This window comes from Thamnophis elegans, chromosome 10 (genome assembly GCF_009769535.1).
Source record: "Thamnophis elegans isolate rThaEle1 chromosome 10, rThaEle1.pri, whole genome shotgun sequence".
Lineage (NCBI taxonomy): Eukaryota > Metazoa > Chordata > Lepidosauria > Squamata > Colubridae > Thamnophis > Thamnophis elegans.
In genome coordinates this window covers 52,867,386-52,882,979 of record NC_045550.1, presented here as the reverse complement: position 1 = coordinate 52,882,979, position 15,594 = coordinate 52,867,386, and the positions used below count along the sequence as shown (strand labels likewise).

Sequence of the window (15,594 nt, the reverse complement as noted above, 5' to 3'; positions counted from 1 at the left end):
TACTTGGCAAATTGTATAGAAAGATTGGAAGTAGTGGGAAAATTTAACATCATTACTATCCTTTGAAACTCCCCCAATTGGTGAGCTGGATGGACTGGCATTCTAATTTCAAGTAAGACATATTCCTATGTTTCTCTATCAATAGGTGTTGTGGCCCGCTGGCAGCCAGCAGAGCTGGCAGTAGAGTCAGACAGGGAGGAGGTTGTGGAGGAACATGGGTCAGTCCTGAGGGCTGAGAAAAGTTCAGAGAAGGGCTCTGCGTCAGAGGCTAGACAGCAGCGCGACAGAGGAACAGCTGGAGCCTGTTCCCAGTATGCACATGCGCAGAGCTGCCAGAAGACAAGAACAACAAAGAAAGCAGGGTCGACTTGGGAGTAAAGCCACACCTTGGAGGTGATTGGCCCCTCCCATAGGAAACAGGAGAGGAACGAACAGGGAGTGGGCTTTTGCAGGAAACAATTCGCTCATTTGGTCCAAAGAGTTCTGTTTCTGATTATAAGAGACTCTGTGCCAAGTTTTGCTTTGCCCTGTGTTTGGAAACTAGTTATCTGGCAGCACTCTAATTGAGATAAGGTGCATGTGGATAAACATTCCTCTGAAAGACTGTTTGCTAAAGCCTTGCTGACTGTGAATCAAGGAATTCACAGTCATGTAAATAAAAGAGGTTTTGCAGGAACCAAGACTTTGCTTCTTGCTTTCTAAGGAAGCCTGTGTCAGAACAATAGTATGGGTTTTAGTTTAGAGGAGAGATCATGTTTTCCTAACAGAATAGGAATTGGTGAGATGGAGCATCTCAAGTTCAATTGCTGACCTCTCCAAGTAGGGTTGGGAATAATTTTTTTTCTTAGACCCTGGACAATACAGACTATTATACTGACCTAATAAACCAAGAATTTGACTATATTTTTTGAACTCATTCGTCCACCTCCTGGGTAATGTTAAATTAGCCTGGAGCAAAAAAGAAACATAGCATTAATCAGCTCAGATGTTGTATATCAGTAAGGGTTCCTTCCATATGAATCTGAATTAATAGACCTTCCAATCATTTCAGCCAGCAATCCCACTATGACAATGTAGATCAGGATATCGTCCAAGGAGGAGAAGGAGGTGTACACGAAGAAGATGAAGTAAGTAATAATTCTCTTCCCTGTCAACAGTTTGTCTTATTTCTCAGATGTTTTTTTTTCTTGAAAATTATACCACTTAACACAGGTAATGATAGTATACTGTTCTGACCCCCCTCGTTCCACACCAAGTACACTCCGAGCCAAAGATAAGTTACAGCATTTAATTAACAGACAGACAGGTCCCTTGGCAGCAAACCGGCACAGACAAGCTTGGGCAGCAATAAACACAGATAAGGCTTGTCAGCAATCCAGCCTGCCAAGCTCACAGTAATGTCCTCCGACATTCAATCCTGTGTTGACTTCTGCAAAGAGGGGCGTGTGCACAAGCAGTCTTTTTATAGTCTGGAGAAGAGCCTAATGACCACCAGCTGAGTGCAATTACCTCCTGTAACTGCGCAACTATTCTTACACCTATTAGTTCGTCGATGCCGGGCATCCAGGAACAACTCACTGCTGGACTCAGGCTCACTCTCCCTTGTCTCCTCCCCACTGGTCCAAGGCTCAGGTGTCTCCTGGTGGCCAACCAGCCTCTCTGTGCCCTGCTCGGAGTTGGAACCCTGTCCAGGGCACAGTGTACAATAGAGCTTAACTGTTAATTTAAAGAAAAAAACCCACCATATTTTAAACAGATAAAATCACCATTAATCTGACTTCCATTTGAAAAAGACCTGGCTTGTGGGGGAAAAAAAGTCCTTCAAACAGCAATTATGGAATAAAATTTTAAAATATAAACATTAACACAACCATTTTTATTGGTTGATCATATCCAATATAGGCAAAAGACAATTGGCTTATCAATAGAATATGTCATCATTTTGTGGTGATTTTCACAGTGAATCTAGAGCTGAGATGCTGTTTTATGGTGCTTCCAACTGTGGAATTAAGCTTGCGTTGATGCTTCCTGCCTGTGGGAGGAAGGAATGAGATGTATTTTCTTTTCAATTAGATTATGAGAGACATAACCATCATCCAAGAAGAGCCGAAGATGATGATCAGAATAATGCAAATGATCAACAGGACCCAGAGCTGGAGCACCAGTCAGAGAATGAGCAAAATGAAGAACCAGTAAGTGGCGGCAACTTCTCAGCAACTTTTTAAGAGAAACAGATTCTTTTCTAGCTAATGTGTTCATTCATTCAATCTATTTTCTCTCCATCCCCCTCCATCCTCCCCCCCCTCTCTCATTATCAATAAATGTATTTAATACAATAATACAATAGTAGCGTTGGAAGGGACCTTGGAGGTCTTCTAGTCCAACCCCCTGCCTAGGCAGGAAACCCTATACTGTTTCAGACAAATGGCTATCCCACATCTTCTTAAAGACTTCCAGTGTTGGGACATTCACAACTTCTGGAGGCAAGCTGTTCCACTCACTAATTGTTCTAACTGTCAGGAAATTTCTCCTCAGTTCTAAGTTGCTTCTCTTCTTAATTAGTTTCCACCCATTGCTTCTTGTTCTACCCTCAGGTGCCTTGGAGAATAGTTTGACTCCCTCTTCTTTGTGGCAACCCCTGAGATATTGGAACACTGCTATCATGTCTCCCCTAGTCCTTCTTTTCATTAAACTAGACATACCCAGTTCCAATTTAACCCCATTCTGTACCCCAAAACAGTTTGATAAACTGAAATAAGAAAGCTATTATATTTTACGCTCCATAGGACTCACCTAGGTTTAGAGGAGGAAAACAAGCAAAAATATGGAGTAGCAGTGTAGTGTGGGCAGGAGGGAGAGCCTGAGAGGACCACAGATAGGTGTCCTCTCATGTGCCAGCTCTGCCTATTGACTCCTGCACTGCGGAAAAGAGACAGAAGAGGCGGGCAATGACAAAGGACAGACGAGGTGGGATTCAGCACTGTGAAAGGACCCCGCCACCAGGGCCCATCTGATATTCGCCAAAGGACTGGGGGGAGGGGGGAGGGAAGTGCGCCTTATGGAGCAAAAAGTACAGTAAGTTGAATAGCAATAGCACTTAGACTTATATACCGCTTTACAGTGCTTTATACCACTCTCTGGAATGTATACAGTGTCAGCATATCGCCCCCAACAAACCAGTGTCCTCATTTACTGACCTCAGAAGGATGGAAGGCTGAGTCAACTTTGAGCCCTGTGAGGATTGAACTCCAGGCTGTGGTCAGAGTTTGCTTGCAGTTCGCATTCTGACCACTGCGCCTGAATGTAGTTGGAATAGAGTATTTAAGACGTGTGTGTGTGCTAAAGCAACAAGGAATAAGTCAATAATGAATGGGTGATGAATGAGCATGAATTGAGTACAAAAGTGAATGACCAGTACAAAAATGTGGAGCTGCTTTGATCATAGAGAGAAGATGTATGAGGATCAGTTGCAAAACAAATGTATTCTTTTTTTTTTTTACTTCTGGTAGTCCTTGACTTATGCCCATAATTCAAACCGTTGCAATTGTTAAGCATATGTGACTCAACACATTTTTATATTGTAACTTCAAAATTGGGTCATAAGTAACTATTGGGGGATCCTCTATAGCTTCAAACAGTCACTAATCAAAATCAACCTGTACTTCTTTACCCTCCTGTGCGTTACATAATGCTATTTATCCCAAGAGAGAATATGTATTTGTGTTTGTATGTTTGCACACACAATAGCTCTGTAGTGGTTTGTCTAAGAGAAATATGTATGGAAAAAGAAAACACCAAGCTCAGAGAGCACCTATTTCAACCCTGAGCTACAAATATTCTCCTTTATCGGTAGACAGATGTTAATTCTTTCCAGAAAGAGGTAAACATAAGCTGGTCAGGCCCTGAAGTAGTAATTTTAAGCACTTTGGGAAAACAAAAATTAGAGCAACGATTGCCAGTTACCCATACAGTAGCCCACTACTGAGCTTGACGGTCTTGTTATGGAAAAAAAAAAAGAAGGAATGGTGTGTCCTAGAGTGAAGAATCTTTAGATGGATTATGAAAAGAAACAGTATCTTTAGACTCTCTTCTCCAGAGACTGTTTTGGGAGAAAGTAAGAAGAGCTGTGTATGAGAGTAGAATAATAGTGCTTAGTGTTTAAATGATACCAAGCGAGAACCATCAGAGTGCCTTTCAATTTCAGCAAAGATGTACATCACATTTTTCTAAATAAATGCCAATTCCAGGGAAAAGAATATAAAAAGGGTTTAATAGAGTCTTCAGAATGCCATCTAGGATCATATAGCAACAGCACTTAGACTTATAACTGCTTCACAGTGCTTTTACAGCCCTCTCTAAGTGGTTTACAGAGTCAGCCTATTGCCCCCAACAATCTGGGTCCTCATTTTACCCACCTCGGAATGATGGAAGGCTGAGTCGGACCTTGAGCCTGATGAGATTTGAACTGCCAAACTGCAGCTAGCAGTCAACTGAAGTAGCCTGCAGTACTGCGCTCTAACCACTGTGCCACCTTGGCTCTTGGTTATAAAACCAGTAGCAGAGGCATTGAGGGCAAGAGATAGTTACTTTCCTTAGGAATCCAATCATATCCTTGATAAGAACAAATTGGACAGTTTGTCTGAAGTGGTATATAGGGTTTCCTGCTTGAGCAGGGGTTGGACTAGAGACCTCCAAGGTCTCTTCTAACTCTGTTATTGTGTTAAGCACAAGATTTATACGGGGATGCATCTTTATAGTTCAGTAATAACTTTCGAGATCAAGCTTACACTATATTAACTTACAGGATGAAATTCTATATTGAGTTGAGATGAATCCAGATGACTCTAATGCATTATGGACTTACCCATCTTCTGTTGTTATAGTTATAGTGCTCACAGAGACCAATTTGCAAGATGACAAGTCAGAATCAAACTGGCAGAATGAGTTGCTCTAATGACAAACACATCGAGTGAACTTGACCTTCAAGTCTATGGATGAGATTTACACAGCAAACAAAGCCACAATTTTATTCATATGATATAATTACTGAGTTCAAACAGCAAACTAAGCCTATATCAAACAGACCATTTTCTGGTTTTCCATGATGATTGAATCAACCTATGTTTGGTCATAAAGCCCATTGAATGATTTGGGGACAGTCTTTCAAACATTATGCCTATAAACTAGAATCATAGTTTAGAATCATAATGGTCAGGTTCTTACATTCTGCAAAATCAAACATTAAACACATGGTTTAATCCAATGTGTAAGCCCCATCATTATTTTAGTATAACCTGCTTTCATAGGATGTTGTGGTTTTTTATAGTGGTGAAATTCAAATTTTTGTACTACCAGTTCCGTGGGCGTGGCCTTGGTGGGCATGGCAGGGGAAGGATACTTCAAAATCCCCATTCCCTCCCCACTCCTGGGGGAAGGATATTGCAAAATCCCCATTCCCTCCCCACTCAGGGAAAATTACTGCAAAATCTCCATTCCCACCCCCCACTCTGGGGCCAGCCAGAGGTGGTATTTGCCAGTTCTCTGGACTACTCAAAATTTCCACTACCGGTTCTCCATAACCTGTCAGAACCAGCTGAATTTCACCCCTGTTTTTTAAAAAAACAATTTAGCTACTGTATATGCATACCACAACATACCAACTGGGTGAGAGGTTTGTGGCTGCCATACTATATACTATACTATACCATCCATCATTCTAAATGTTCCTTGTGGTCATGCACAGGATTCCTGAGTAGAATGTGGACTATATTACTCACTATCTCTAAACAGCAATTTTATCCAAAATATTTGGCGGGCGCCCCTATTTTAATGTTTAAAGCACTTAAAGCAATCTAGAGAATAAGATGGATAACATACCTTATTTCTAAAAAGGAATTTGTACCTGAATTTACTTTCTGTTCTGCTTGCTTTACTTGTTTTTTTTTAATTTATGAACATATTTCATACTGCTTTCATCTGTGCCTTTATGCTGCTGACATGTTGTATTTTCTTCTAATGGAAGAAAAAGCAGAATAGAAATTTCTACATTAAACATATGCTGAAAGGATATAATTATAGAATGTGCTTCGGTATTGCTAGGGTATATCCAGAAGTTGCTAGTTAGTTCATAATACGTTAAATCTAAGTGACGGTGGTGGTACTGTAGTGAAATATATATAGCTGTTCAGTTGTTGTTTTTTCACTTGATCTTGTAAATGCAGAAGACAGTCATGGATGATATCAACCCAGCTGATGATCCCAACAACCAGGGAGAAGATGAATTTGAAGAAGCAGAGCAAGAGAGGGAAGAGAATATCCCTGAAGAGAATAAGGAGCTAAAACCAAATAACCAGAAACAAGCAATTCTGAAATGGAAGACCATTTGGTGGTGAGTCAGTGAAACACAATGGCTCTCTTCATGAAACAAGTGTTTTCCATGCACGGGTGAAAGAACCCTTGCAAACATAAGGTGCAATACATTCATTATAACATCTTAAGGCTTGTCTGCTGGTCATTCTGGATGGATACTGGAGAAATTTAGGTTTCCTATTGCGATAGCATTTTATGGGTTTCTTTTGCCCCGCCTACCTCTCATATTTCTTTCGGATGAATATGGAAAATTTCTAAAATCAAGCTCGGGAGTCTTCCATCTTCCATTCCTTGACATCTCTCCCTCTTCTGCTCCACTCAATGTTACCCTTGTGCATCTTTGATGAAGTGCAGGACATCGAAGGAATCCAGATGCAGTGATATGCATCATTGCATTAGATCTACTTGATGAGTTATGCTTCGTGCACATGAGCATGTGTGAGCATCTGTAGCTTGAACGGAGAGAAGGGGAAAGGAGGTAGGGGGACGCGGGGGAATCAGTAAAGGAGAATAGAAATTGGAAGGAAGCTGCATCTGCAAATGATTTATGAGAACTTCAGAAATCCAAAAGGGAAGAATTGCAAAGCATCAGCACTCTGTGGCCAAACTCTGCCAGGGATTAGAATCACAAAACAAAGGGGGAAATGGGGAAATCTGTTTCCTTGTGTTAGACATGAATATCAATACAGTACCCAGCAGTGAACTGCATGAATGAAAGCAATGTTCTCGGGTGATTCTGTTCGTGCATCAATCTGCCAACCAACAAGTACACAAAAACATGTTAGATGGTCTTGCCTAATGTAGTATCGTCAAGATATATTGAATGATAGTTTTCAGAATTCTCGGCTGGCATGATCAACAATATATGGGGAAGTTTGGTGTGTGCAAAACTTAGTTTAGTTTTATCTATATAGAACTTATTTCTTTTCCTAAGCAAGTTTCTGCTTATGGTTTTATGTAGTACAATAGGATATATTTTCTGTACCTAAAATGAAAATTAAGCTTGTTTCACAAATCACACAAAGGCATTTTGAATTTTGATTAGTTTGGTTAACAGTTTGTCTAAACTGTTCTGGTTTGTAAGTTTTGATTTGTTTGACTCTAGTCAAATTGTGATATATTCAAAAAAACATGGCTTAGCACAATGTGTAAGGCATGTTCCTATGGCCCATTTCTGACTAAATAACAAAAGTATTTTAATAAAAGTGGTGTTTTGATGATGTAATTAAAGCTACAGCTAAAGATAAATATCAGTATGTATATCCATTTTATGTGCAACTTACATAAAGGGGGAGCTTCAGTTACACTGTTGAGGCAGATGTATTGATGGATTTTGTTGTGGCTTATTTTTATTTATCAAATCCATCAAATTTTCAAACAGAAGCTCTGGGTGATGTACAAAATAAAGTATTAAAACATAAAAACAATATACAACATTTAAAAAGAGGCACAGAAGAATGTCAAAAGTTAATTAAAAGGGATTTCTGGATGCTAACCAATCCCATGGCTGTGTGCATCACTATGAGCCCCAAGGAAGGTTGCAGAGCCATGTTTTCATGCCTTTCCAGAACGGCAGGATAATAGGGCCCATCTCACCGCTTGAGGGGGAGGGGGCCTATGTTTCACAGGGCAGGGGCAATGGCAGAAAAAGCTCAGTTCTTGTACCCCACCAGTCAGAATTGTTTGGCTGATGGACTCCACAAATTACCTCCCCAGTCTGACTGGGTAGGAGAGACCGATGTGATGAGATGAAGACAGTACCAAAGGTAACCTGGCCCCATGCCATGTAGGGCATGATCATAACCAACATGTTGAAGTGGACCTTAGAACAAACTACACCCAATGCAACTTGTGCAGCAAAGGTGTTAACATGCACCATTTTTGGACTCCTAATATCTGTGCATCTGCATTCTGTGCCAGCTAAAATTTCTGCATACTGTTCAAGGGTAGCCTCATGTAGAGTATGTTTATTTACTATAACCTCCAGACACTCCAGGGACGTGGTGGCTCAGTGGCTAAGATGCTGAGCTTATTGATCAGAAAGGGTCTGTGTTCGGCAGTTTGAATCTCTAGCACCACGTAACGGAATGAGCTCCCGTTACTTGTCCCAGCTTCTGCCAACCTAGCAGTTTGAAAGCATGTAAAAATGCAAGTAGAAAAATAGGAACCACCTTTGGTGCAAAGCTAACATTATTCCGTGAGCATTTGGCATTTAGTCATGCTGGCCACGTGACCACAGAGACGTCTTTGGACAGTGCTGGCTCTTCGGCTTTGAAACGGAGATGAACACCGCCCCCTAGAGTCAGGAATGACTAGCACACATATATATATATATATAAGGGGAACTTTTACCTTTACCAGGTACCCCAAGGGGGTAAACATGAACCCCAGCCTTGTTCCTGTAGTAGTTATCTATGACACAATGATTTTTAACTGTTTAACCAGTGCACTAAAAGAGAGTTCACAAGCATTTCCGGGTTACCAAATAACTAAAATCCTTATGAACTCCCTTTCCTGAAACCACTTATTATTAATATTTGAATGTGCTACTTTTCATGTGATGAAATTCATTATAGTTCTTTAGAATATTTTAGAATATTTTATCTCACCTTCCTTGGCAAACTCAAAAGCCACGTAAAAACAAACAGAAATCAAAACAGCCCCAAGACATCATAAAATTATGTTTTTATTTTTAGAAAAGCAGCAACATATAATAGAGCTCAATTAATAAATCACCAGAAACCTGCTTGAATAATATAAAGGTGAACACACCAATTAAATTCCAATACAAGAGAATACATATGTAGCTCAGGGTTGAACTGTGGTGTCCTTTGGTGCTCTCCGAGCTTTTGATCGACTGATGATGTTACCTAGGAAATGTCTGCAAGTAAACAGCCACGTTCATAAAACACTAAGGACTCCACATCAACTAAATGAATAGTTTTAATGTTTTAGCAGAATACCTTGGAGAAAGAGGTCTCATAATAGAGCTTTGAACATCAGAAAATATATTCTTCGTGTCAGGCTTCTGACATTTTTCTTTCAGTGAAAACCAAAATATATTAACCAAGCCATCATTGAAATAAAACAACCTTTGATCCCATTCCTTTCTTAATTAACCTACACTGCATCTACACTGTAATCTACACTGTTTTCCCCAAAAATAAGACTTCCCCGAATAATAAGCCCAATAGGGCTTTGGAGCGCATGCGCTAAAATAAGCCCTCCCCCAAAATAAGCTGTCCCCTAAAATATTTAAACGCATGTGCAGCTGGTCCCTGCCATTTCCTGGGGGGTGGGGAGAAGATGCTCCACACACCTCACATGCATCTGCTATCCATGCGGAGGCTGCTACCGCAAACTCTAGCTATCGCATCCCTTCTCTTAGTGGCGTCCGCAAAAAGCACAAAATGGATGGAAACGAATCAGAAGAAAACCAATGTAGAACTAAGGAGAAATTTTCTGACAGAACAATTAATCAGTAGAACGACTTGCCTCCAGAAGTTGTGGGGGCTCCAAGGCTGGAGGTTTTAAAGAAGATATTGGACAACCATTTGTCTGAAATGGTGTAGGTGTTAGAGTTCCAAATAGCATCCAAAAGTAAATCAGAGTCGAAGGCAAAGTATTGCTCAAAGTTCCAATTTATTAAGAGAGCCATGTTGGCCCAAATCTGAAAGCTTCCTGGTTTTCCCTACTCAGCTGAAAGTTGAAGATCCTGTCCCCACACCCACAAGTCCAATCTGCCACTGTCTTGCTGGCAATTCCACCCATCCAGTTCCGGTTAGGTGCAGAGATGCAAGGACAAAGGATGACCTTGGCTTTCTAGAAAGAATTTTGTTATGGCTACATAGCATCTAACTCCGTACAATCCCCCCTTCCATTTTCCCACAATAGAAAATGCATTGTAGAATAATAGAAAGTGTGGCAGGCCAAAGATCCAAAAGAAAAGATTGCTGCAGGCCTGACCGTAGAGTTTCCTGCCTGCGCAGGGGGTTGCACTAGAAGAACTCCAAGGTCTATCCATTCAAACTCTGCTATTCATAAGTCATGCATAAGTCACTCAATCCTCTTTTTTAGGAGAGGTGGCTCAAAAATGTCCCTCTCTCTATCATGATCTTTATTTTATATCCTACAAAGAAGCAGAAAGGTATTGTAAGGATTTCTAAGCTTTGTTTGAAGCATTTATATAATGTGCTACCTCTCTGCAGGGGTCTGCAGTCCTAGATCACTGGCTCAGTGGTTAGAGTGCAGTACTGCAGGCTACTTCTGCTGACCGTCAGCTGCCTACAATTTGGCAGTTCAAATCTCACCATGCTCATGATTGACTCAGCCTTCCATCCTTCCATGGTGGGTAGAATGAGGACCCAGATTCTTGGGGGCAATATGTTGACTCTGTAAACTGCTTAGAGAGGGCTGTAAAACCACTGTGAAGCGGTATATAAGTCTAAAGTGGTATTGCTATTGCTAGAGCCCTCTGGTAAATCAGTCCTTTTCTGTCTTTGGATGGTTGGAAAGAGATTTTATTAGGAAAATTGGGGGGCAGGGGGGGGGGGGTTAAAGCCTTCATGGGTTAAAGTTTTAAAGTGTTATTTTCTCCCCTTAAACACTTGAGGGGAGAGCTGCCCTGTACCCACTTTTGCAGAGTGGCCCTCTTTATACTGTTTTATGGCCCTTGAACTAACAGGACTGGTTTATTTCTGGTCTAGATACTCAAAACTACCATATTTTCAGAGTATAAGATGCACCCTCCCCCCCCAAGAACCTGGAAATGTTGGTGCGTCTTATACATAGAATACAGCCATTTTTGGCCTCCCAAAGCCCTGTTGCCGCATCCCATTTTTTGCAAAAAAACAGGCTGTTTTTTGCAAAAGCAGAGACGTTTTTTCCTTCCTCCAGCCCCCAGAAGCACTTTGCAGGCTTCAGCAGGGCTGGGCAAAAGGGACAATGCCCCCATTTTGTAACCAAATAACAAAAGGGGCATTTTTGCCTTCCCCCAGCCTTCTGAAGCCTGCAGAGTGCTCCTGGAGGCCGGGGAGGAGAAAAACTTTTTTTTTCTTATTACCTCTTCAAAATCTTGGTGAGTCTTATACCCCGGAGTATCTTATATTCTGAAAAATATGGTACTTTTTGAATATTTTTTGTTGTTGAAATACAGTACAAACACTGTGTAAAGGCATTAGCAGATATTGATGATAGCTTAAAATGTGGTTGTTACAAGGAGCTTTTGAAAGAATAAATGCTTAATCCAGCATCTGGCTTTCTGATGTTTAAAAAATATATATTAAGAAGAGCATTGATCCTCTTTCTTCTGCTTCACATTGATTCTCCTAATACATACAAACTAGCATTATAAGGTCTAGACAATAAACGTTAATTTATTCTTGTCCTCTGGATAAATTCATTATAAAGATAGAGATCAAGAGAAAGAGAGAAGCTTTAAGAATAAATATTGAATTAAGTAATCTTGTTTCTAAACGCTGTGTCCACCTTTCACATCACTGAAAAGAGTTTTGAAGTGGAAATTATATTAAAATGTATGTTTACAAAAAAAATATCCATATCATTTGCTGAAGCATGAATATAATATTTATATAATTTTAATTGCTGTGTTCATATTCTTAAGCGTTGCCAGAAAAAATGTGTTTTATACTATCCATATTCAATGGTGACTTGCAGTACATTTCTAAATAATAATAGATTAAATGCATATATTATATACCTGACACCCAGTGACTCTGGGCAATCTAATTGCCTCCAAATTATTATTTTTTAAAATAAATAAATACAAAAGGTTCAACACATTTTGGTCACAGTTGTGATTGGAAGGCTTTCTCCACAGTTTCATTTTTTGCTCCAGTTACAACCTTCATGGTGTGTGTGTGTGTGTGTGTGTGTGTGTGTGTGTGTGTAAGGCAATGTAGCTCTGCATGCAATCAAACTACATTTGGGGAGGGATCTACACGTGTGTGTGTGTGTGTGCGCGCGCGCGCGCGCGCGCTTGCTCACAGTCACTCATGCCTTGGCCAACTTTCATTTGGACTACTAATAAAGGAGAATACTTGTAGCTCAGGATTGAAATGCGGGGTTTTGTTAACACTGATGGTGTTATCTAATTTAGCTAATGAAACATCTGCAAGAAAATATCCAAGCTCAGAGCGCACCAGTGACTCCTCATTTGGACTCATTTTACATGGGGCTGTCTTTGAACATCACTGATGTTCAAAGACAGCCCCATGTAAAATGGGACACGGTGACTCAGTGGTTAAGACGCTAAAATGGGACATGGTGGTTTCAGTAGCTAAGACACTGAATTTGTTGATCAGAAAGGTTGGCAGTTCAGGGGTTTGAATCCCTAGTGCCGGGTAACGGAGTGAGCTCCCATTACCTGTCTGAGCTTCTGCCATCCTAGCAGTTTGAAAACATGTAAAAATGCAAGTAGAAAAATAGGGACCACCTTGGTGGGCAGGTAACAGCATTCCGTGCACCTTTGGCATTTAGTCATGCCTGCCACATGACCACGGAGACGTTTTCGGACAGCGCTGGCTCTTCGGCTTTGAAACAGAGATGACCATTGTTCCCTAAAGTCGGGAATAACTATCACATATGTGCGAGGGGAACATTTACCTTTACCTGAGTCCATAAGCTAGTCCAGAACATAGAACTCAGATTGTTAAGGGCAATTTATTTATTCAATAATAAATACCTTTTCTCTGAGAACTGCTCAGGTTACCTTTGGGTTTCCAGGTATGACTAAATGTGTTCATAGTTCATGTAAATCTCTTCATAGCTTTGGCCTTGTATATCTTCTGAAATGTCTTCGCCCAGTGGCCTTTGTCACCTGAAGCGATCTAAGAGGAAGGATTCCCTCTGGGTCCCTGATTTGGGTCCCTACATATGCAGGGATCCTGGAGACCTGTCCTGCCTTTGTGGCCCCACTTTTCTGCAATAACATCTCTGCAGAGAACCTAATATTTTCCCCATTCTTGAGTTTCTATAAAACCATTGAGATCTGGCTGTTTAAGCCTTTTTCATACATACAATACAATATGATACAATAGCAGAGTTGGAAGGGACCTTGGAGGTCTTCGAGTCCAACCCCCTGCTTAGGCAGGAAACCCTATACCATTTCAGACAAATGGCTATCCAACATCTTCTTAAAAACTTCCAGTGTTGGAACATTCACAACTTCTGGAGGCAAGCTGTTCCACTGATTAATTGTTCCAACTGTCAGGAAATTTCTCCTCAGTTCTAAATTGCTTCTCTCCTTGATTAGTTTCTACCCATTGCTTCTTCTTCTACCCTCAGGTGCCTTGAGAATAGTTTGACTCCCTCTTCTTTATGGCAACCCTTGAGATATTGGAACACTGCTATCATGTCTCCCCTAGTCCTTCTTTTCATTAAACTAGACATACCCAGTTCCTGCAACTGTTCTTCATATGAATTTAGAATTTAGAATTTTATTAGAATTTGTAGGCCGCCCTTTTCCCTGAGGGGACTCAGGGCGGCTCACACAAAAACTGGGAAGGGGGGGAATACAGACAGTAGGACAACATGTAATAAAATAGCAAACAACATACATTCATCATTCGGGAGGGGCAACTATCCTATCCCCAGGCCTGACGGGCGAGCCAGTTCTTCAAGGCTATGCGGAAGGCCTGGACGGTGGAGAGGGTACGAATCTCCACGGGGAGCTCGTTCCAAAGGGTCGGGGCTACTGCTGAGAAGGCCCTCCTCCTTGTAGTTGCCAGCCGACACTGGCTGGCCGATGGAATGCGGAGGAGGCCTAATCTATGGGATCTTATCGGTCGCAGGGATGTAATTGGCAGAAGGCGGTCTCTCAAGTATCCAGATCCACTGCCATGTAGGGCTTTATGGGTGATTAATAGCACCTTGAAGCGCATCCGGAGATCAACAGGTAGCCAGCGCAGCTCGCGGAGGATAGGTGTAATGCGGGTGAATCGGGGTGCACCCGCAATCACTCGCGCGGCTGCATTCTGCACTAGCTGAAGTCGCCGGATGCTCTTCAAGGGCAGCCCCATGTAGAGCACATTGCAGTATTCCAGCCTAGAGGTCACAAGGGCCCGAGTGACTGTTGTGAGAGCCTCCCGATTCAGGTAGGGTCGCAACTGGCGCACCAGGCGAACCTGGGCGAACGCCCCCCTGGTCACAGCCGTTAAGTGGTGGTCAAATGACAGCTGTGGATCCAGGAGGACTCCCAAGTTGCGAACCCTCTCTGAGGGGTATAAAATTTGACCCCCCAGCCTGAGTGGTGGAACAGTAGCCAAATCTTTGGGAGGGAAACACAACAGCCACTCGGTCTTTTCTGGGTTGAGCACAAGCTTGTTAACCCTCATCCAGTCCATGACGGCCTCAAGGCCCCGGCACATCACGTCCACCGCTTCATTGAGTTGGCACGGGGCGGACAGATACAATTGAGTATCGTCCGCATATTGATGGTATCTAATCCCGTGCCTGCGGATGATCTCTCCCAGCGGTTTCATGTAGATGTTGAATAGTAGGGGGGATAAGACCGAGCCCTGAGGCACCCCATAATTTAGGGGCCTAGGGGACGATCTCTGCCCCCCCACTAACACCGACTGCGACCTGTCCGAGAGGTAGGAGGAGAACCACCGTAGCACGGTGCCTCCCACTCCCACCTCCCGCAGTCGTCGCAGAAGGATACCATGGTCGATGGTATCGAAAGCCGCTGAGAGGTCAAGGAGGACCAGGATGGAGGAACGTCCTTCATCTCTGGCTCTCCAGAGATCATCCATCAATGCGACCAAAGCGGTTTCTGTGCTGTAACCGGGCCTGAAGCCTGACTGGAAGGGGTCTAGGTAGTTTGCTTCCTCCAAGGACCGTTGGAGCTGGAAGGCCACCACCTTCTCAACAACCTTCCCCAGAAATGGAAGGTTGGAGACTGGACGATAGCTATTAAGAACAGCTGGATCCAAGGATGGTTTCTTCAGGAGGGGTCTCACCACCGCCGCTTTCAGTGTGGCGGGGAAGTTCCCCTCCCGAAGGGAGGCGGTTACAACCGCCTGGATCCAGCCTCGTGTCACCTCACTGCAGTTAGTAACCAGCCATGAGGGACACGGATCCAGGACGCAGGTGGAGGTACTTACAGCTCTCATGGCCTTGTCCACATCCCCGGGGGTAACGTCCTGAAACTCAACCAGAGCTGTTCTACTTGGTCCCCTTGCGCCTCGGCTGGAACTGCAGGGG

At 42.5% G+C, this 15,594-nt stretch overlaps 1 protein-coding gene across 1 annotated transcript in view; it reads left to right on the top strand.

Annotated features, from left to right (window-relative positions):
* The window catches only part of GOLIM4 (golgi integral membrane protein 4), a 76,682-nt gene that overhangs the window by 48,908 nt on the left and 12,180 nt on the right, over positions 1-15,594 (top strand). Inside the window, 4 exon segments of the mRNA XM_032224979.1 lie at positions 1,052-1,131; positions 2,074-2,192; positions 6,222-6,357; positions 6,360-6,388. Coding sequence (XP_032080870.1) covers positions 1,052-1,131; positions 2,074-2,192; positions 6,222-6,357; positions 6,360-6,388 — 364 coding nt within the window.